The sequence below is a fragment of the Cyprinodon tularosa genome, unplaced genomic scaffold (assembly GCF_016077235.1).
Source record: "Cyprinodon tularosa strain WSP-4 unplaced genomic scaffold, ASM1607723v1 ctg763, whole genome shotgun sequence".
Classification (NCBI taxonomy): Eukaryota; Metazoa; Chordata; class Actinopteri; order Cyprinodontiformes; family Cyprinodontidae; genus Cyprinodon; species Cyprinodon tularosa.
In genome coordinates, this window is record NW_024039522.1 from 16,143 (window position 1) to 40,000 (window position 23,858).

The 23,858-nt window shown below is 40.4% G+C and overlaps 1 protein-coding gene across 1 annotated transcript in view; it reads left to right on the forward strand.

Annotated features, from left to right (window-relative positions):
• The first annotated feature begins 2,006 nt into the window (after positions 1-2,006).
• Positions 2,007-23,858, forward strand: part of stx8 (syntaxin 8) — a 64,002-nt gene continuing 42,150 nt past the window's right edge. Inside the window, exons 1-6 of the mRNA XM_038270501.1 lie at positions 2,007-2,150; positions 5,078-5,177; positions 5,261-5,355; positions 5,581-5,691; positions 9,197-9,333; positions 13,788-13,880. Of these exons, the coding sequence (XP_038126429.1) occupies positions 2,134-2,150; positions 5,078-5,177; positions 5,261-5,355; positions 5,581-5,691; positions 9,197-9,333; positions 13,788-13,880 (553 nt within the window). The 5' untranslated portion in view covers positions 2,007-2,133. The remainder of the gene's footprint in view (positions 2,151-5,077; positions 5,178-5,260; positions 5,356-5,580; positions 5,692-9,196; positions 9,334-13,787; positions 13,881-23,858) is intronic.

Below are 23,858 nucleotides of genomic sequence, written 5' to 3' on the forward strand. Positions count from 1 at the left end.
TGAAGTGTTCTTATAAACTCCCCCTTTAACATACAATAAATAACAGCAAAAACTGTTAAAACTTTGGGACAAAGACGTTTTTATCTTTCTGAAAGCTTCATCTGTCTGTGAAAGCAGAGTTTCTGCCACAGCTGCACATCAGGCCTGGGAAATCCCAACTCTAACGGAAAACTACAAGCAGAAAGTTAAATCATTCAGAAGAGGATTAGGGCCACTGGAAAAAAAAGTTAACTGATTTTTAAATATTAGTTCAGTTTAATATGGGAAAAAAGTCAGAATTCTGCCTGAATTCTAATATAAAACATGTTAGCATCAAGCCGTAGCCATGTCTGTTTTAGAGACTTGCTCTCTTGTTTTAATCATTTTCTATTAATGAAATAGCATCAGCAGGGACCCTCAGGGACGGAAAAAGTTGCCTAATTCTGTAATTTTCCACCAATGTGTTCCTGTTTCTCCCAAACTACTCACATCTTTATCAGTGATGCTGTGTGCTCCACATCTCTGCCTTCTAACAATTCTGAGATTAAAGTCAGAATTCTGACTTTAATCTCAGAATTTTTTCCCATATTAAACTGAAATAATATTTAAAAATCAGTTGACTTTTTTTTTTTTTTTTTTTTTTTGAGCGGCCCTAATCCTCTTCCAGAAGATTAAGATCCAAAATTCTGAGATTAAAATCAGAATTCTGAAATTAAAGTTGGAATTCTGACTTTTTTTCCCCATAATAAACTAAATAAAATTAAAAAACATTTTTTTCCCAGTGATCCTAATCCTTCGATAACAAAATTGCTGCTTGTAAAAGTCACATATAGAACATTAAATAATTCTCACCTCTTTAAGTTTTATATTTCTGAGATTAATTAAAGTTTAATTTTGTATTTTCTGAGATTTCTGCTTTGGTAGCCACTTGTTTTTTTTTTTTTTTTTTTTTTGAGGGAAATAAATGTGTCTTCATATCTTTGGCAACAAAATGTTTAAAAAATGAATTGAATCAACTGCAGAAAAAAAGAAATAAAAATATTAAATCAGATTAACATTAAATCAGCGTATTGCACAAAAGAAAAAAGAAAATCAGACGGTTTATCTTATAATTACGAGATCAGTATCTTGAATTATGAGATAAGCAGATTTTTTTTTCCTTTGGTGAATGCAATACGCTTCCGTAGATTAATGTATTTAAAATACAGTGGAAGTAATGCACCAAATAGTTGTTTGCCAACCGCCATTAAAATGAAGAAGAAGAAGAAGAAGAAGAAAAATCCTCAGGGAAATTTAAAATCCTGGTAGTTTTACAGTTAAAACAAGTAAATGGGAGGGAAAGAGTTTTATTAAAGAAAAACTGATGGAAAAATGTCAAAAATAAAAGGTTGGATGAAGAAAAAACAGGAAGATGGTTTTATAAAATTCAGAAGAAAGTAGGAAAAAGAAGAAATGGAAGACGATATAGAAAGGACGAGAGAGAGATAACGACGTTAAGATTTAAGCAAACAGGACTTAATTAAACACTTTTTAAAATTCAAAAGCAAACTTCTGGAAAATGTGAAAAAATATACTGGAATGTCATAAATATGAAAGAGAGAAGATATGAGGAGAGACTTTGAATGTATTAAAGAAAATATAAATTTATCAGATAATATGAGGAAGAATTTAGGGAGTAAACATATACAAATAATTATTCGATTTAAAAAAAAAATAATTTCATAGAATTTGATTATAGAGGATGAATGTGTTTATGATATAGATGGCTAGAATAAAAAGTTATGTATAAATATGTATATTTGTGTGTGTATGCGTGTATATACATATATACATTCTATCAGCTAGAATTCTATATACATATAGAATGTATATAAATTCTATATATACATTCCATCATATATCTTTGTTTTTTGATTTCTTAGAATTTATATATGTTTATTAGTAGATATTGCATCACGAACCACACTCCATACCAGTAGGTGGCGGTAATCCAACTACAGGTTTGTTGCCAACCGCCAACAAATCCAACAAGAAGAAGAAGAATGTCCTCGGCGCTCGCCGTAGTGACGTCAGACCCAAACAAGGAACGGATTGCCAGTGATTACTCCCCGGCCTGAAAGTGTGTTATTTCGGATCGTGGTTAACTTTTAGAAGATGTCTCAGGACCCCTGGTGAGCGACTTTAGCTTCTAATACAACAAACCTTCAGAAATATTTCTCTTTTTTACGTCCGGTCGGTTCTTTCTGATTTTGTACCCATTCGGCTTCCGTAGCTACTAGTTAGTCACCAAAGTTAGCCGAAAAAATGATCTGTTTATGTTTCTTCATCCATCGATCATTGTGGCTGTATTTAAAGTGATGGAAACTCTGATATTTATCACTAACTGTCAGCCAGGACTGCGCATGTCCGGATCCACAACCAGCCTAAAAATGGCTCATTTTCCTTCAACTGGCTGCTTTCTGATGCAGATCATTAGATATGGGCCTGTTCTAAAAAACATGTTGAACGTTTTGGTGCTAATTACCAAAAAATGTACTGCTCTGTAACTCTGGGATCTTTTCAGTTCTATTCAGTCTATTTCTATAGAGCCAGTCACATCATGTCATCTCAGGTCACTTTCCAGTTCACCAGATCATCCAGTCAGATTGATTCAAAGTTTTCTATCTAAGGAAAACCAGCTGATTGCATCGACTCATTGACTCTTCAGCAATCCCTCACACTAAGCATGCTTGTAGCGACAGTGGAGAGGAAAAACTCCCTTTGAACAGGAAGAAACCTCCAGCAGAACCAGGCTCAGTGTGAGCGGCCATCTGCTGAGGCCCACTGGGGTTCAAGGAGACAGAAGCAGACATAGAAAAAGAAGCATAGATACAAAAGGCAACTGTCAACCAGCTCCACAGGCGACCCCGTCCAGGAAACACACAGCCAGGCAGACGAGCTCCGAGCCAGCTCCCATGTCAGAGGATTAAGAGAGCACATCCAGTTAGTCACAGTCAGAGAAACAGGACTACACTGGAAAACAGGCCAATGTGAACGAATACGGAAAACTTTTCCACATGAGGAGATTGACAGAAGAAAAATATATTTATCATAAATGTAAAATATTAACACTTTTTGGTTTACTATCTTGGTATAATTCCTGCTCTAAGTAAGTCGCTCTGTCAGCTAAAGGCGTGTTTTACTGTCTTTATACTCCAGTTAATGAATCGATTACTATATTAGTTAAGGATTATTTCAATAATCGATTAATCTGATTAATTTTTTAAGTGCAGCCGTCCTGAGAAGCTTCTCCGCTGCTCTTGGTTTTCCATATTTGTCTCTGTGCTTCACTGGACTCCCAAAGCTTTAGGAAAAACTCAGTAACTTTTTTAGAACAAAATTTGTTTTTCATCCGTTCTCGATATTTATTAGCGGTTGGCGCAGGATGTGTGATCTTTTTAGATCTTTATGCCTATTTCATGTGGTCAGACCGGTTCTATTAATTTTATTGATCTTTTGCTCCATCTTTACAGTGTTGCTTCAGTCCATTGGGGTTCACTCATCTTCATTTCCTCACAGCTCGTTAAAATCCCAATTAATCCCAATTAAGGTCCAGGTTTGGACTGAAAAATAATTGTTTTATTTTGAAAATCGATTAATCTGCTGATGATTTTTGTCAATCAATCGATTAAAGGCAGCGCTATAGGGAACCGCCTCACGTTGGCCGCCATAAGAACGCGTCAAAGGCAGCGTTCCGTGGCACGCATGACATCAGGAAATCGTTATGTTATTCTCTTTAAATTCAATTTCACTGTCACAGCCTCTGTATTTTTTAAATGTTTTTAAATGTCTTTATTTTAATTTCTTCTGACACTTTTTTATGCCTTTGTACAGTGACCTTGAGTGTCCAGAAAGGCGCCTTTTTAAATAAAATGTATTATTATTATTTTTATGAACAGTTTGTACTGAAACTGAATTATCGATGTAAATTGTAGTTGACAATAAAGAAATAGTTTGATTGATTAATTGAAAATAATTGGATAGTCAAAGTTTCCTTAAAGAAGACCAAAGAGCTTTGGCTGCTCGGTGGAGCAGTGGGTAGCCCTGCTGCCTTGCAGCAAAAAGGTTCTGGGTTCAATTCCCAGCCCAGGGTCTTTCTGCATGTAGTGTGCATGTTCTCCATGAGAATGCGTGGGTTCTCTCCGGGTACTCCGGCTTCCTCCCACAGTCCAAAAACATGACTGTTGGGTTAATTGGCTTCTCTAATTTCTCTTTAGGTGTGAGTGTGTGGACGGTTGTTTGACTTGTGTGTCTCTGTGTTGCCCTGGCAACCTGTCCAGCTGTTTATGCCTCTCGCCTGTAGACATAAAGCGTGATGAAAATGGATGGATGGAGGTCTGGATAGAGCAGATTTTTATCATAAATGCAAAATGTTCATATATAAATATATATATATATATATATATATATATATATATATATATATATATATATATATTTATTTTTACAATCTAGGTCTAATTCCTGCTCTATGTGTGTCGCTCTGTCAGTTAAAGGCGTGTTTTACAGTCTCTATCCTCTATTTAATGATTAATCGATTGCTAAATGAGTTGAGGGTTATTTCAATAATCGATTAATCTGATTTTTTTATCCAGCAGCCCAACAAAGCCTGGCTTTAGTTTAGAAAACATGCAAATAGAAACGGATGAACGGGTCCCCCCCTTTGGAATGGGGGTCGTTTGGCTTCTTTGTTAGCCTGCAATGCCCCATACCTTTTCTATGTCTCTGAAAGGGGGGTCGTTAGAGGGAATTGTTGGCCTGGATGAACAGGTGAGGTCTTCTGTTCCCTGCTAATGTATAAAACCTGGAACTAAATGCTATTTCTGACATTTTGAATTGATAAAGCTTCCATGATGGAAGAGAAACGTCTTCAAACTTGGAAACAAAGTCCAGTGAATGTTTTTTAACTTTTTGGACGACTATGACCGGGATGACTGAGAATCTAAAGCAAATTGTCATTTTTTGTGGTTTAAAATTATAAAGACTCTTATAAACTGATATAATGAAGACGTCTGTGGCTGCTTCATCGTGCCCCTCTCTTCCTCCACCTCTCCTGTAGGTTGCAGAACTACGACGCCACTTGCCGCCTGGCTCAGGAGATAGCAGAGAACATCCATGAGAGGAACCGGCAGCAAAGAACGGGGGGAAACCCTGCAAAGGTGTAATTTCCCTCTTCTTTTCCTCCTGATGAGCAAAGGGCTCTGATGTTCACCCAGATGCCTTTTTTTTAAATCTTTTGCAGGTCAACATGACGTTGCGAGCGTCCCTTCAGAAACTCAAACAGAACATTGCTCAGCTCAAAGAGGGCCTGTTGAGGAGCTCCTCATCTCGGCGCATGTATCCTTTTATTTCCCTGCCTTTTGTCACGAGCTGTAAAAGTCATGAGACTGAGATGACTGTCATCCAGGGTTGATTCTGCCTGCAGTAACCATGATGTTCCTGTAGAGGGCGGCAGAGCTCCATAAAACAGAACAGTCTCTGCTCTGGATCAGGAGATTCCTTTGAGTCTACAGTGACTGATGATGATGATGATATGATGGAACCTTAACTGCCTCTCCTCAGAATGCAGTCTGAAGCCGACAGGAGGCAGAACCTGATCGACGAGCTGCTAACCAGAGAGAAGCGGCTCAACGCCTCCTTCAAACGAGACGCCGCAGAGCCTGAACCATCCAGGTATTAACATAGAGACGCTGCATATCTGACGAAATGTTCATAGTTAATGAGCAGAAGCATATTTTTGATTTTAGGATCATAGCTTCTTCCACTCTCAGATCCATTCCCATTCTATTCAGTTTATTTCTATAGCTCCAATTGACATCATGTCATCTCAGGTCACTTTCCAGTTCACGAGATCATCCAGTCAGATTGATTCAAAGTTTTCTATCTAAGGAAAACCAGCTGATTGCATCGACTCATTGACTCTTCAGCAATCCCTCACACTAAGCATGCTTGTAGCGACAGTGGAGAGGAAAAACTCCCTTTGAACAGGAAGAAACCTCCAGCAGAACCAGGCTCAGTGTGAGCGGCCATCTGCTGAGGCCCACTGGGGTTCAAGGAGACAGAAGCAGAGATAGAAAGAGAAGCATAGATACAAAAGGCAACTGTCAACCAGCTCCACAGGCGCCCCCCCCCCCGTCCAGGAAACACACAGCCAGGCAGACGAGCTCCGAGCCAGCTCCCATGTCAGAGGATGAAGAGAGCACATCCAGTTAGTCACAGTCAGAGAAACAGGACTACACTGGAAAACAGGCCAAGCTCCAACATCTAGAAACAAAGGTGTTGATGGCAGCAGCACAGCTGATATTTCTCTCCAGGATGGAGTCACAGCCAAACAGGAACAGACCAGATGAAGCTACTATGAGAAAAAGCAGAGAGAGCAGAACGTTAGAGATTGAACTAACAGATTCTGCAGAGTGGGAGAATAGAGATAGAATGAAGCAGGATGATGAAAAAGGGGTCCCTATGTCCTCCAGCAGTCTAAGCCTATAGCAGCACAACTATAGAGATAGCTCAGGATAACCTGAGCCACTCCAACTAGAAGCTTTATCAAAAAGGAAAGTTTTAAGCCTAGCCTTAAAAGTAGACAGGGTGTCTGCCTCACGGACTAAAACTGGTAGTTGGTTCCACAGGAGAGGAGCCTGAGAACTAAAAGATCTGCCTCCCATTCTACTTTTAGAAATTCTAGGAACCACTAGTAAACCTGCAGATTGAGAGCGAAGTGCTCTGTTAGGAACATAAGGAACAATCAGATCTCTGATATCAGATGGAGCTTGGCCATTTAAGGCTTTATATGTGAGAAGGAGGATTTACCCTATTTTTGTGTTTTTTTTTAATTTTTTTATCTGAATCTTTGACGTGTTTATCAACCATATAATGGGCCCTGAATCACCCATCTGTACTTATGGGTTAGTTAGTTATGAAGGGATGCCATGTGGCTGACTTTTCCCGCCCTCTCTAATGAATATTTTGAAACCACTGAGGTTTTTTTAATCTTGCAGAACGTAAACAAAAAAAATAGCGTCCGCTGTAAATATTTTTGATTACAACCTTGTCTATGAGGTTGTGTTTCTACGATGTCTTTCACAATCTTTAGTATTGATCTTCTTAGCGCTGCTTTGCAGGCTTTCATCTTCCTGCGGACCACGCACTCAATTACATAAAAGGCTTCCTAACAATGAGGAAACCAGGCTAAATTAGCTCAGCTAACTGTAATCATGTGGTCCCACGGCTTTCAGCTTGCCCACTGAGGCCCGACTTTAATGGCGATGTGCGGCGGGTAATCTGGACTGTAGGGAAGGCGTCAGGGCCGTTCCTGCTGTGTGGTCTGAGAGGACAGAAGTGTGGGAGGGGACGGATTAGACCACGCTTGAATGATCTAAGCTACTTTTGGTTGAAACGTTGAGTAGAATGAGCAAATTTCAGCCGACAGGAGAAGTTGAACTTTTACATTTCAAGCGTCTCTTAAAATCTCATCCTTTCCTTTAGACCTACTTGTGCCGCTCTAACCTTTCCCGTCTTCGTTTGCTCAGGAAATGGTTGTAATTAGTTAAATCTCGCCTGTCCGTGTCGCTCAGCCAGGATCTGGATGCTCACTGATGACAGTCGTCTCCTTTATGGCTGCCAAAAGATGTGCCTGACTGAATTTGCTTCTCTCCACAGACTGTTTAATTGGATCTTTACACAATAGGTGCTGGAGTGGAGGAAGTGCCTGTCTGGCTCTTGGTCTAATAATAATCAAAGCTGTTAGAAAGACTTGCCTGAGCGTCTCCTCCGCTGCACCGATGGGATCAACCTCAGCTTCAAACCCTCAGAGTAACAAAAACACTAAAAACATAATCCACAGAAAGAGGCTCGCTCGTGTGTTTACGACCTTCCAATGCTATAAGAAGAAGTTATACCTCTTAACATCGTTAGCTTTTCTAAATTAAAAACACAAACTTTAATAAATTTCATTTGGGTTATATGTTATTGGCTGCAAACAGCATGTAACTTTACAGTTAAAGGGATATTATAAGGATTTCCACATTTTGCTTGGTTTAAAGAATCTGGGCGAGACATGGGGTAGGTTTACTAGTGGTTCCTAGAATTTTTAAAAGACACCCTGTCTACTTTTAAGGCTAGGCTTAAAACTTTCCTTTTTGATAAAGCTTCTAGTTAGAGTGGCTCAGGTTATCCTGAGCTATCTCTATAGTTCTGCTGCTATAGGCTTAGACTGCTGGAGGACATAGGGACCCCTTTTTCATCATTCTGCTTCATTCTATCTCTATTCTCCCACTCTGCAGAATCTGTTAGTTCAATCTCTAACGTTCTGCTCTCTGCTTTTTCTCATAGTAGCTTCATCTGGTCTGTTCCTGTTTGGCTGTGACTCCATCCTGGAGAGAAATATCAGCTGTGCTGCTGCCATCAACACCCTTGTTTCTAGATGTTGGAGCTTGGCCTGTTTTCCAGTGTAGTCCTGTTTCTCTGACTGTGACTAACTGGATGTGCTCTCTTCATCCTCTGACATGGGAGCTGGCTCGGAGCTCGTCTGCCTGGCTGTGTGTTTCCTGGACGGGGCCGCCTGTGGAGCTGGTTGACAGTTGCCTTTTGTATCTATGCTTCTTTTTCTATGTCTGCTTCTGTCTCCTTGAACCCCAGTGGGCCTCAGCAGATGGCCGCTCACACTGAGCCTGGTTCTGCTGGAGGTTTCTTCCTGTTCAAAGGGAGTTTTTCCTCTCCACTGTCGCTACAAGCATGCTTAGTGTGAGGGATTGCTGAAGAGTCAATGAGTCGATGCAATCAGCTGGTTTTCCTTAGATAGAAAACTTTGAATCAATCTGACTGGATGATCTGGTAAACTGGAAAGTGACCTGAGATGTTTAGATCTCACTGTTAGGCATGGTGGTGGCAGCCTGTTGCTGTGGGAGTTGAGTTGATCAGAGCACGGATGCAGCTCCATCCTGAAAGGAAAGCTGCTAGAAGCTTTCAGCACCACAGTGACCGTAGACGTTCTGGGCTAGAATGGCCTAGTCAAAGTCTAGATCTGATTTCAACCCAAGAAAGATTTAAAAGATCACAAGTAACTGCAGCAAATGCTACAAACTATTAGCTCAGTAAAATTTATGAAAAATACACGAGCATCAGGATAAAACAGCCTTTTGATTAAAATGACTCAGATGGACGTCTCTATGAATCCCAGATCTACGCTGATGGACGGCGGAGGAGCTGCTGCAGGCGGAGGCAACACGGCTAACCCTTGGCTCATCAACGAGTCAGAGGAGACCAGGGGGCTGTCCTTTGGGGAGATTAAACAGCAGCAGCAGAGAATCATTGAAGGTAATTTTCACTTCGCAGCTTCAGGATGGATGAAATCTGAACTTTAAGATCCAACAAGCAGCCCTAGAATTTACTAAGGTTGAGTTTGTTGAATGATGAATGAAGCTAAAGGTGCGTTCAGACCGATTTCCTCCAGCAGGGCTGCGAGTTCAACGCTCTGCATTTCAGATAGGTACCCCCCACCCCACCCCCCCAACCCACCATCTTCAAATTAGATAAAATTGGTGCGAAACGTTCGTGCAGCAAAAAATTTCATTTGTACTGCTATCATTTTAAAGATATAAAGAAATGTGCTACCAGCCCCCCCATTCTAACCTGCTAACCTACATTTATAGGTTAGCAACTTATAATTTATATGAAATTCACAGTTTCAGCATGACCAGATGTTCACTGACCTTTGACCTCTACAAACTATTATTAATATCATTAAAATGATAGCAGATGCTTTAAAATATGTATTTTAATATATATATTAGGGCTGGTCAACGATTAAAAGTTTTAGTCGCGATTAATCTCATGATTTCCCTGATTAATTGTAATTAATCACATTTTTATTCGCCAAAAAAAACCAATAATGAATTCAAATGTAGTGTATAGCCCAATTTTATTTTAAATGTTCTGTCATATTAAGGAAGTGCCATAACGTTTGGTCTGCAAACACTTAACATCAGCATTTTGTTTACAGTAGCAGTTAAATAAAAACTGCCCACAAAATCCTGAGTCACAATCATGACATTAAAACAGGACATTTCTGAAGTAACAGCAGAAAGCTTTTATGTTTTTTTAAATCAGGGAGCAAACTAACCAGTCTAGTACCAAATGTCCCTGTTAGAGTGAGGTGAAGTGTTACCGGTACGTTCAAAAATGTAGGTTCATAAAAGAGAAATTGAGTCTGCACAGGATAGGGATTTTTGACCTCTGCAGAGGGAGAGAGCCACGTTCAGCCACATCTGCTCTCTCTGGTGGGTTTCCTCAGCAGAAGCCTTTTTATTAGCAGATCATAACACATGGGGTGGGTTACAGAATAGAGTGTTATTCTGACAAGGCAATTGATCAGGTCATAGGACAAAATGCTCCTTCTGATTGGATCACAGAATAGAGTGGTCTCCTGTGATTATCCTTGCACAGACATCAGCAGTTTTCTACCACCGTTGCATGACAGTTTGCAGTAAACAGAATTTAGCATATCATTTCTTTAAAGTTCCATATGCACATACATTAACTTTATAATCAGCATTGAATAAACCTGACATGAAGCACAAAAAAAAAGTATACTGCTGGGATTTACTGTGCAGGGAAATAGTCTAAATATACTAATCGTCCTGCAGTCTGCAGCGATCCACTTCGCTATGGCATTTGTTAGCTTCTCTTGCCTTTGTTTATCTATACTTCTCCCACACGCTGCATCTAACGTAGTCTGCTGAAGCCTCGCGCTGCCGTCTGTTTCTTTAAATGATTTGCTGGTATCAACTGTGTGTTTCGCATTTAGGTGATATTTTAGATCCAAACTACTCCAGTGATAAGACAATTCAACTTTGCAGTGATTACAAATAACTTTGCTTCTGTGGACTGCGCCGCCTGAAAGAACTTTAAGTTGAAAACGGCCGTGTAAAAGTGCCGTACCCTTCTCCATGTTTGTTGGTTTGTTTATCCGCCAATTTCTTGTCTTTTCCGGTCCCGGTAGTTTTTAGTTTTACAAAATAAAAGCCTGGGAGCAACAGACTTTTACAGTAATAAAAGAAATAATAAAAACTGCGTTAATACGAGATAAAATAATTGTCAGCATTAATTGATTGATGAGTTAACGTGATAACGAGTTAACTTGCCCAGCCTTATACATATATATATATATATATATATATATATATATATATATATATATATATATATATATATATATATATATACTACTCAAAAAAATGAAAGGAACACTTTGTAATCAGAGTATAGCATCAAGTTAATTAAACTTATGGGATATTGATTTGGTCAGGTCAGTAGCAGAGGGGGTTGTTAATCAGTTTCAGCTGCTTTGGTGTTAATGAAATGAACAACAGGTGAACTAGAGGGGCAACAACCAGACGACCTTTAATAGTAGTTAAAAACATTTCTTTGAGGGAGAAAGTGACAAAAACGCCTCTTCTTCAGGTGAGACATTAATTGCTGAGTCCAGCATTAAATTTACAGTTGGATTCGTTTGATAAGATGCAGAGTTATATAAAAAGATCTTCATTCTAACGATGTTTGGCTATTTGGACGAACATTCATCTCATTATCGAAAACAAATAGAGAAAATTGTAGGAGCTATTTCTCCATTTTCAGTTAAATCTTAGAATTTGGATTATTTATTTAGATTTCTTATTTAGAATATGATTTGTTTAGTGATTCACTTAATTAGTTAATTAATTTTAGCTTGGGATGTGGGTGTTTCACAGTAGGGAGGTCTTAGGTAGCTCATTATGCACATGGGTGGTCATATGTTTTTTTTTTTTTTTTACCAGTTTTCATTTTTCAGTCAATCAGTCAATCAAAGAACAGGTGCAGGAATCAGAGTGAGAGCAATAGAAGAATCCTGTGAATCCTGCAGGCTGTTTGTCTGAACAGACAAATAAAGCAAGCAAACAACTGGATTTTTGATCTTTTTGATTTTTTTGGCCTGCTTAAGTCATAATCCACTGTTCATCAGGTGGCTATTTGCATTCAATTCACCTTTTGCTTTCACCAACTTTAAGTCTTAAAGCTACAGTGTGTAATAATTACAGGGATATAAAGTCAGAAATGTAATATATTATACATAACTATGTTATTTATCATCATCTACGAGCTCAGCCTCTTAACCTTAATATTTGCGTTGCCTTAGAATTCATTATTTATAATTACATAGGAGCGGGTCTCGCAGCCATGGAGGCAGACATCTTTGCGCTACGGCAGCGCAGAGCCAACAAACTAGCGATTGCGAGATCGCCCATTATGCTCGAAAGTAACTACGGCAAGTTGAGAGAGATGAACTGAGACGGTACTGAAATCTATACCCTACACAGACTAATGAAATACTATCTGTAAAATTATCTATGTAAACAAACCTCATCACTTGAGAAGGTAGGTGATGCGGACGTCGTGGAAGACATTTTGTCCCGTAACGCTCGCCGTACTGTTGGGGGGGAGAAGCGGTGGGGGGGAGATGTTCATGTTGCTGCGGTCTGCAGTCTGGACATTAGATGTCGCTAAAAATTACACACTGTAGCTTTAAGTTTTTTTATTTTTGAATTTTAGTTTTGCTCAAATAGTCCCCACAAAAATGATCCATTTATTATTCCTTGCTGACTGAACTTTTCCTTTTTGAAGAAAATGTGTGAATTAATTTACTAGGGATGCAGGATATTGGAATTTTGGCCGATATCCGATATGCCGATATTTTAAAACTCATGTAGCCGATAACCGATATCGATACCAATGTTAAAGCTGGACAAAAATAAGTAGTCATTGAAAATAGCAGTTTTGTTATCCATTTCTGACACTTTGAAAAATAATATACTCAAATATATTTTCATATGCTGATATCAAATAGATTTTTAAAAACGCGGTATCGATCTATTTTACTTTCAAAATCTGGTGAAATTTCATCGTTCTGTTACAAACTCTCGTGATATTTTGCAAATTCTTGTGAGATTTTGTTAGTAAAATAGATCGATACCGCGTCAATATATCAACATATAAAAATATGGCAACATTTGGTGAATTTTGGGGGGATTTCGTAGCATAACGATGACATATAGCAATATTTCATTAGTAAAAGAGATTGATATGGTGTTTTTAAATGGCAATATATCAGCATATGAAGATATTGGGATATTTTAATTTATCAATATTTTTTCCCTCCTCTTTAGAAGTTTTTAAGTCTGTAAAAAAGAAGTTTTTGAGGAAGAAGAAGACGTAGTATTTTATTTTTTTTTTAGACTGTAGAAACTCAGAAGCTGATCAAATATCGGGTTAAATATCGGTGGGGTGGCCGATGTCCGATATTCAGTTTTAAGGCCGATACCGATAGGGCGCCGATTATATCGTGCATCCCTATAAATTACTGTAAAATGTAATTTTAATCATGATATCAAATCCTTGGGTCATATGGGATTCTTATATGAGCAACTTTCTGTCCTTTTTTCTCATTCTTGCCTTTAATAAGCTTAAATCGCTGAGAAATGTTTTTCCCTGCAGACTCCCAGTCTGTAGATTTGTTTACCGTCTGCAGACTTTCAGTCGATTAGCTTAAAAAGCTGTAACTTATAACCACATGGAGGTTTTGGTGAACTTGTGGTCTCCTTTAGTAGAGAAAATGTCAAACTTAGACACCTCCAGAAGTCTTGAAGTGTTTTCCCTTCCAGTCACATGTCTGCTGCGTTGCTTTTTCCCTCCACCTCGTCCTCCGGTTCCACGGTTGTTTTCCTCTTCTCTTTCAGCTCAGGACCAAGGCCTGGATGCTCTAGCAGCCGTCATCAGCCGGCAGAAGATAATGGGCCAAGAGATCGGCAATGAGCTGGAGGAACAAAACGGTAAAGTTAATGTTCCACTGCTTCTTTTTTTTCCCTACCTTTCTTTTCCTTCCATATTCCCAAAACATAACATAGCAGAGTGTGAAATCAGGCGGACAGATGTTGCCTCTGAATGGAACAACGTACCTCATCAACCAAGATGGAAGGAATATTCTCCCATATTATCGCAGCCGAATTCACGTCCTGTAAAGTTTTTCACACTTTTATATCTTTCTACTGCAAATGACAAAGTATTTCAGAATTATTTTTTTCTGAGGAATTTGATGGTATGATGGAAGGGATGAAGGAAGGACAAGTAAAGGAAGGGAGAGAGGAAGGAAGGACAAGTAAATGAAGGGAGGGAGGAAGGAAGGAAGGACAAGTAAATGAAGGGAGGGAGGAAGGAAGGAAGGAAGGAAGGACGGACAAGTAAATGAAGGAAGGAAAGATGAGCAAGTAAAGGAAGGGAGGAAGGACAAGTAAAGGAAGGGAGGGAGGAAGGACAAGTAAAGGAAGGGAGGGAGGAAGGAAGGAAGGAAGGACAAGTAAATGAAGGGAGGAAGGAAGGAAGGAAGGAAGGACAAGTAAATGAAGGGAGGGAGGGAGGAAGGAAGGAAGGACAAGTAAATGAAGGGAGGGAGGGAGGAAGGAAGGAAGGACGAGTAAATGAAGAAAGGAAAGATGAGCAAGTAAAGGAAGGAAGGAAGGAAGGACAGGTAAATGAAGGGAGGGAGGACGGAAGGAAGGAAGGAAGGACAAGTAAATGAAGGAAGGAAAGATGAGCAAGTAAAGGAAGGAAGGAAGGAAGGACAAGTAAAGGAAGGGAGGGAGGGAGGAAGGAAGGAAGGAAGGAAGGAAGGAAGGAAGGAAGGAAGGAAGGAAGGAAGGAAGGAAGGAAGGAAGGAAGGAAGGAAGGAAGGAAGGAAGGAAGGAAGGACAAGTAAATGAAGGGAGGGAGGAAAGACAAGTAAAGGAAGGAAGGAAGGACAAGTAAAGGAAGGGAGGGAGGAAGGGAGGAAAATGAAGGAAGTATATAGGAAATATATTGTGGCGATCAAAATGCTTCAGTGTTATTCTGTGGGTCAAATGGCACAATTTGGGGTCATTTGGAGACGCTGGTGACACCAAAAGTTCAAAACCCTGCAGCTCTGGAACTGTTGGAGTTAGAGGTCTGAAATTTTCTACATTTGTGGTTGACATGATGTAGAACAAATGGAATAGAATGAAACCTGCCTATTCTCAAGCTTGTCTTTATTACTGCTGTTCAAATAAGACCTATCATTTCTCAAGAGTAAAAAAACAACTTTGAGTCATGTTTTAACTGACGCAGTTTAAGCTGTGTTTTAGTCACACTATTTTCATTTATATTTTCAGAAACTGGAAGGAATTAACTTTCAAATGATGTATCACACATGTAAATTGGGCTTAAAGTTCCTCAGTCATTTGCTTTTCCATTTGGGTATGCAAAATAGGTAAGGATTACCCAAAACCAAGTGGTGTTAAGAGATCAGACACATAAGATGAAGGTGATGGAGACGAGGGAAGCAAATATTCCTTATGAGTTGTTTTAAAGAAGCATAGGGGTCGGACATGTATCATTATTGTCCTTTGCAGGGTCTATAACTTCAGATCTTATTAAACTGCAGAAGTTTTTATGGTAATAACATGAGAAAACATGGAACACTTTAAGGGGTGCGAATAGTTTCCCTCCTATACTTCCAGGCATCCACACACATTAAGATCTGACTCAAACTTCCATTGACCTTACACTGAGGTCACGAATGGGATCTCTGTCAGTGCGACGGAATCAGATCTGCTCAGGTCTAACATCTCGAGTCGATTTGAGTTTTTTCCTGGCAAAACAGTGACTCTTCTCCACCCTCAAATAGCTTCCATCGCTGGTGAAACGTTCCGGACCTGAGAGGAGCACTCTGGAGGGTTTTCAGACGGCCAGCGCATGAGATGGCAGATCTAGAGATCAGCTGTCACCCTGTGAACAATTGGATGTTTTAATGCTGCTGGAGGAGCTGAGAGGCAGAGTGTAGCCTTACCTGGAGGAGACGGCCTCTTGTTATTGTCATTAAATGCCATTACTCTTACAGCTTTACCAGTCAGAGGCAGGAAGTAATTGGTACGTTCAAAAATGTAGGTTCATAAAAGAGAAACTGAGTCTGCACAGAATAGGGATTTTTGGCTTCTGCAGAAGGAGAGCTCCACTTTCAGCTACATCTGCTCTCTGACTGACTTCTGCTGCAAAGCCTTTTTATTAGCAGATCATAACACATGGGGTGGGTTACAAAATAGAGTGTTCCTCTGACAAGACAATTGATCAGGTCATAGGACAAAATGCTCCTCTGATTGGATCACAGAATAGAGTGGTCTCCTGTGATTATCCTTGCACAAACATCAGCAGTTTTCTACCACCGTTGCATGACAGTTTGCAGTAATTAGAGTTAAGCATCTAAGTTCCAAATGCACATACATTAACTTTATAATCATCATTGAATAAACCTGACAGTAATCACATAAAAAAGTTATTTGAAGTAGAAATATTTAAACCTGTGAAATATTAGCTATCACCAGAGATGGCAAAAGTACTCACTTTCCGTACTTGAGTAAAAGAACAGATACTTGTGTTAAAAAATACTCTGGTAAAAGTGGAAGTACTGATTAAACTTCTTTACTCAAGTAAAAGTAACAAAGTACAGGCTTGTAAATGTACTTAAAGTCTAAAAGTAAAAGTAGAAACCACTTTTTTCATGCCGTTGCCTACATTTTAAATGGATGTCTGCCAATAGGACTAGATCTCTGTTGTGTTCATTTTCAATCATCTCGTTGTCCATGCTACTATGCTAACGCCACCGCCACCAAGCTGCAATGATTTGCCGCCAATGAATACCGCCGAATCTGTCGATTCATCTTGTAGCGGTGCGTCAAATGCAACGTAGATTCCCATCCAATTAGATTGAATTTGGTATTGATGACGTGAAAAATAATAACGGTAACTCCATTGAAATGATTCAAAACTAAAGTAACGAGACAATTTTTTAAAATGTAAGGATTAGAAAGTACAGATATTTTTGTAAAAATGTAAGGAGTAGAAGTAAAAAGTCGCCATAAAAATAAGTAGTAAAGTAAAGTAAAAATATCAGTATTTGTACTTCGTTACTTCCCATCTCTGGCTATCACACACTTTGATTAAGCATTCCCTGTTGCACTGCATGGTTTGAAATACTTATCAGAGCGTATATCTTCAATAATAGGATCAAATTCCAATAAGTTGAAAAGCCTACTTACCATCACCCTAATCTTCAAAGATATTCTATCAGATTTAAGGTGAGAACCTTAAGCTACGTTTACACCTAACGCGCTTTGAGGAGCAGAAGCAGCCGCTAAAGTTGACGCACATCAAGGCGCATAAAAAGGTCCTGCAGCGCGTCTAGAGGATCTGAGCCGTGTGACACGCTTCAAAAGCAAAAGATGATGTAGTTCCAAAAATTTAACTTTAGCTGCTGGATGCGCCGAATCAACCAATGAGAGAAGCTGATCTGGGAGCTGGCAGGGAGTCAGACGCAGCACTGCTGATGCAGAGCGCTATGATCACTCCTCTGAAACAGTTTATTAACGCCTAAATTAACTTCAAATGTAGAAACCTGCCGGCAGAATATGTTGGCTTTTATTATCCTGCTGCCTGCAGTTTGTAGCACAGACCTGAAAAACGCTAACATCTACTCAGTGTTGCCAACTCCTCAGTAAGGAAAGTAGCTATTGGCTGTGCTAAAAGTCGCTAGAAGTCGCTAAATGACATCATCGCCTAATATGCATAATCTGCCACAGGAAGTGATGTGCATGTTATTGATGCTGTGGGACAAATAATGTCGTTACAGAAAGACAAAAAGTGAGTAAAAACAATTTGATCAATTTACGCCGTCAATCCCGGCGCATGCGCGGTTTATTTGTAGTCTGGACGCTGAGGGTAAACATCCTGTGGCTCTGACTGCAGCGCTGAGAGGGACTCCTGCGGGAGAACGGGGTTGGGATGGGGGAGGCGCCCCACGGCAGCAGCTGCCGCTGGAGGACAAGAGTAGGAACGATACATGCTTTCACGTAAGAGCTTTCAAAAGCCGCCAGTGAGACCGTAAAAAGTCGCCAGATTTGTCGCTAGTCACTTTTTTGAAAAATAGGTGCTGGAGGGGTCTGAAAAGTCGCTAAATATAGCGACAAAGTCGCTGAGTTGGCAACACTGCATCTTCTTCCAGCCGCCACCAACAGGAGGGGAAAACCCCCAAGAGGCGAGCGGGCCTGAGGCAGCTGCTGCTGGGGATTCCCTGTGACAGCGCAGCGCCGGTATGTGGGGGTCTGAGCGGCTCCCACAGAGAAATAATCTTTGAAGGCAGGATGATAATCTGGATGTACGACGGAGTAGTAGGGCCAGGCTGCAGATTTATTATTGTTTTTATTTAGAGAATGCAGTCGCGATATTATGAGAATAAAGTCATAAAATTACGATAATAAAGTTGTATTTTATGACAACTCCTACAAGAAGCACTTTCTTCCCTAAAGTGAGGAATGTGGAGCATCCTGTGAAGTTCTACTTTAGCGTCGGTTTGACAAATCAGGAAATCTTTTAGCAGCAGCATCAAACTGGGCAGGATGTCAAAGTGGACTCTGGTTGCTGATTGGTGGAGCTGGTCGGCCGTCATCTGCTGGGCGGAGCTCCAAGCTTTCTGTAATGGGTTGTGGCATGATGACTTCATTCTCTTTATTTTTCCAACTTTATTCTCATAATATTATGACTTTATTCCCGTAATATTACAGCTTTATTTTCAAAATTAGATAAAAAATCTCTAGACTGGCCCTAATACTCCGTCGTACTGGATGAACTGACTGCACAGACCTTGTTTTCAGGTGGACTTTCTCACTTCAAAATATATTAAAACTACTCACAGCAAATATAGCAAAGCCGTTCTCTGGCAGCAGAAGCATCAGACGCATCTGGACACACTTTACTGGACGCTAGTTTGATGGCGTACGGTGTGAACATAACATTACTGCTCATCTCCAACCGACTGATATAACCTTCTCAAGAAAAAGAAATTAATTTCGATGAAAAGATTAAACATCGCTCCCATAATCCTGAGCTTAACTCTATCCGAAACACTTCGCTTTACTTTTTGCATTGCTTCTACTATACCACCAAGACTGAGTTTGAACTTTGATGTAACAGAAACAAAAGGATATAAGCATTGTGCTGCACTTTTTTAGTCTTTATCCTGTTATTGTTGAGCTTTCTGTAGCGTCCACAACAAAATATTTGATTGACTGAATAAATGAGCAACAAACGTTATCTAAACTCGTGATACTCATGCTACACCATGTGGATGCTCTGTTTGTAATAAAGATTCACTCAACTCTGCGACTCCAACTGAAGTTAAACCAACCTGCTGTGTGAGGTGCTAATATTAATTTGACCTCTAGGGGGGGCAACCTTAGACCAAATTCAACACTCCACTGTTGCTACAAGCATGTTTAAGCCTGGTTTTTACTCAGTTAACGCAGATATGCCCCCCCCTTTCGCAGACACTCTGTTTCACCTCCCCAAAGTGGTAGGTAACAGCAGATAGTAGGGGTGGAACGGTGCACAAAATCCACGGTTCGGTTCGGTTCACCGTTTCAGGTCACGGTTTTCGGTTCGGTATATGTTGATTGTTAGCCCGACATGTTGGTCGTGTTGCTGTTAGCATAAACAAAACGTGTTGCACAATGCTTGCACACTGTTGCACTTTTATCCACAGCTTTCTTTCCGCCGTCATCGTAGGTCACTCTAAATGCAAAGTGGTCCCATACAGCAGACCTATAAAGTGCTGCTGGCGCGTCTTCCAACTCCTGTTCTTTCCCACTCGCCATACCCACACAATTCTCCACAACAACTGATTTTTTTCTGCTACACCCGGCTACGCTGCTTCGCTTCTTCTTCTTCTTCTTGTTTACTACTGGTGGTTGGCTTTGGTCGCAGTACTGCCACCTTCTGCTCTGGAGTGTAAACGCTTCGCCTATGAGAAAAAGGAGCAGCGCATGAACCGAACGAAACACACGAACCGAACCGAGACAGTCGAACCGAACGATTTGGACGGTTTTCATAAACTGTTCCATCCCTAGCAGATAGCGTCACAGGGAGGAGTGAAGGAGGCCTCTGATTGGTTGATTCTACATCCTCTCTACGCTATGCGTATTTCCTGTTTGGTACCCAATGGCAGAAACTCTGGCTGTAGCTCCGTCTATAACGCCTGGCACACCTCGGACACTATCCCAGACACCGTACAGGACGCTAGTTTGTAGCTCTGTGCGACGGTCTGTTGGTTTGCACCCGAAGCCAAAACACGCAGCGCCACGGCCAGTCTTTGGGTTGTAGACGGCGAGCAAGCTCGTCAAACCAACACACGGACGCCCACAATCCTAGCTAGTTCCTGATTATCCCTCTTGCGTTCCATGTCTGCTATTCCATGGCGTGGAATAACAGCCCAGACCACGCTTCAAAATTGGGTATAAAACAAAAATATCTGCGTCATACCGGCGACGACTAACAGCAACACACTGCTGCGGGAGGATGACCAGCCCTTTAGTGTGAGGGATTGCCTTCTGGTCAATGAGTCAATGCAATCAACTGGTTTTCCTTAGATAGAAAACTTGACTGGATGATCTAGTGAACTGTAAAGTGCCTTGAGAAAACGTGTTGCGAATTGTCGCTATAGAAATCTAATTGATTGAATTGAACACAGAAGCCTCTAAAGTGACATACATGCTTGTTACTGATCCTTTAATGTCATGTATTAAAAAAACAACACATTATTTTATGCGGCATCATAAAAATGTTTATCATGGGTTAATTTTTATTGAAAATGTTGAGCTGAGGTTCTGGTGAGTGTATGATTTTGGCACCATTGGGCCTCCGTAGCCCTGCAGTTGTCAGGATTTCAGGGCAAATAAATGGTTCTTTTCTAATTTTATGAATAAAACCCACTTCATATCTGTCTTCTGCTGGACTTGGATGTGAAGCTGTAAAATGTAAGCGAACCTTTTTTTTTTTTGTGAGCTCTGAGCCAAAGCTGGAATTTGACAGCTCCTCTCGTTGATCTCTGCTCTTGGCCTGAAATCTTGGCGTCTGACTGTCTTCCCATCTCGTGGAGTCCCTTTTCCGCCCGGATCGCTGTACTGTAGCGGTGTTTTTCTATAAATAGATTAAGCCTTTGGAGTTGGGCCGCTCGCGTCTGGCTCCAAAACGCAGCGCAGCCTTGGTCGTGTTCATTTCCTTTTTGGGAAGATGTTTCAGGTGAGGTCAGCAGAGAAGGTGAGGCTTTTCTTTAGAGGTTAAGATACGAACCCGGAGAACTCGGATGTTAAATACACCCCTTTCATTACAATGGAAGGAAGTGTCAGAAAACAGACCAATTATCCTCGTTTTGCTTTTTATGACTGATCCTCTTCAAACAGCAGAATTTCTGTCTTCTTTGCAAAAATAAATGATTGAATCCCTGCTGTTTCAATATTAGCTGAACAATTTTCACTTTACTCTTTTATTTCCACTGTAAATTTAGTTGAAATGGTGGCTGAAGCACCAGTTTAACTTTATTGGTGTTGATATTTCCCATTTTGCAGCCTGGAGGAGTGACATCAGTCTCAACAATGTCTTGAAGCGTCAGACAGTGGTTTGCTCATTAAATGTATTCCCTCTGAAAGAAAGCACCAAGCGTCGAAAAGCCGTCTCATTTGTTAGGTTTTAATGCTTGTTTTTCCAAGGTTTTTTTATTTTTTATTTTTATTGCTGCTGCAGTGAAAGGGCTGTGGGGCTCGGGTTTATTTCCGTGCTGCTTTCAGGCGATCATATGCAAAATATTTAACTGTAAAACAAAAAACTAGATCAATTCATTTTTTTGCTTCTGATTTGGACTCTCTGTATCTTAATTTTAGTCAATCTTTCTATCAGATTCAATTGACTTTATGGTTTAGTTTGCACCGTTAATTTATTAGAAACTGAAGCACAGAATATGGGAAGAGGATAAATTAACCTGTCAGATCTTTGGATCTCCTGCTCTGTGAAGCCAATTTTGTTTGTTTTTCTTGCCAAATTTACAATTTTCATTCTAAAGTTTAAAAGAATAAACTTTAAACAATTTTCTTTATAGTTTCTAGTTATATTAAGACGGGGATCGGCAACCTAACAGTTCAAAGAGCCATATTGGACCTGAGGGGGTGGGGGGTGGGGTAATTTACAACCAGGCAATACTAGGCAGTTGCCTAGGGCCCTAAGTTCCTTAAATGGTGAATACAACTTTTCCTTACTTGTGCTCATAATGTTTTTGATTAAAAATCCTTTGGCCATCAGAACACCCCCCATTGTCCACCATATTGGATCAGTCCATTTGCTGCACATGTTCAGAAAGGTCCAAACAGACAGCAGCAAACCATTTGAAAACAAACCATGCAAAGAGCAGTGTTGCCAACTTAGCGCTTTAGTCGCTATATTTAGCCACTTTTCAGACCCCTCTAGCACTTTGATTTCTAAAAAGCTCCTAGCGCCAAATCTAGAGACTTTTTTCTGCTACTGGAGACTTTGGAGACAACATCTAAAAGCAGTGACGTCACGGTGCGGTAAGCCTAGCGCCATTCTCCCCGCTTTCCAAGCTAAATCAATGGGAACTACTAGACACATCTGCAATCAACAACAATTATTGAAGATTTCCAGAGGACTTCACCATTGAAATTCACCAGAGCTATAGTGAAACTGACAATGCCCACGTGCATGGCAGCTGGATGCTGGAATACATCGGGTAAAAGTGAAAAAAAGAGTTATTCCACCTTTCTGATTCCTGATCCTCCATGGACGGGTTGGTCGTTGGATCGCCAACTTGAAGAGGGAGGATTTGCCATCGAACTTCTGGCCAGAGAAAAAACCCGTAATATGTAGCCAACATTTGGAAGAAGAATGTTTTCAAGATGACTTGGATAATAGCGCGTTGTGACAAACACCAGATACAGCACTGGGACTTGATCAACAGCCGATACCGCACCGTGACGTCACTAACCAGTAGGTGGCAGTAGTGTTCTTTGACAAACATTGATGCCTCCAGTAAAGCACATTCACTCTGGCCACTCTGAATTAAAAACACTGATCATTTATTGAACAGGATGGAATCATTTCAGATTTAAAGAACTTTCAGAAGTTTGAATCCTGAATATGAGCGACTTTTCCTTTAAAGTTGCTGGAACTGAGGCGCACTAGACAGACGTCACAAAGTCGCAGAATCAGGATGCTACATTTAAAAGTTATGGTCATCAGAGAGCTGCTTGGCGTCCAGTGATCCAGGCAGGGGATCCCGGTGTGTGTTGACCACCAGACTGCCTAGATGCTATTTAAGAACGCATTACTGGTTCCCAACGCTTCAAGTGGAAATCTGAGACGAGGTTGAACTCGTACAGAACCTGAGTGGAATAGAAAGGAGCAGATATGTGAAGATGAATAACAGCTGAATAAAAAGCCAGTCCAACCGGCCTCATGGTTGCATTTCTCTGTTGGCATCTATCTATGAACGGGCCTTTAGTGTCACTCTGATGAAGCTGTGCATAAAAGTGGGCGAACAATGACTTGGGCGACGTGGGTCACATCATCCGCTGCCAGTTTGGGCGCTGTGAGGAAATTAACATTTTGGATAAAGAAAGTCGCCTGAAGACGTTTCATTTATCAAAGCTTCTGTCAGGCAGTTCACAAACCTTCTGTTGTTTATGGAAGGAGGATTGAAGCTGTGGCTTTCTTTTCCAGTTGGTAAGAAAAACAGATAATAGATCATCACGATCTTAATCTTTACTTTGCTAGAGACGCTTTCAACAAACCTGAAACCTTTAACCTAATAACATAATAAAGCAGCATGAGCATAAACTGAAATTCCTCATAATCCCTTGTTTGCTCATTGTTTTATTCTCTTTCTGCACAGAAATGATTTT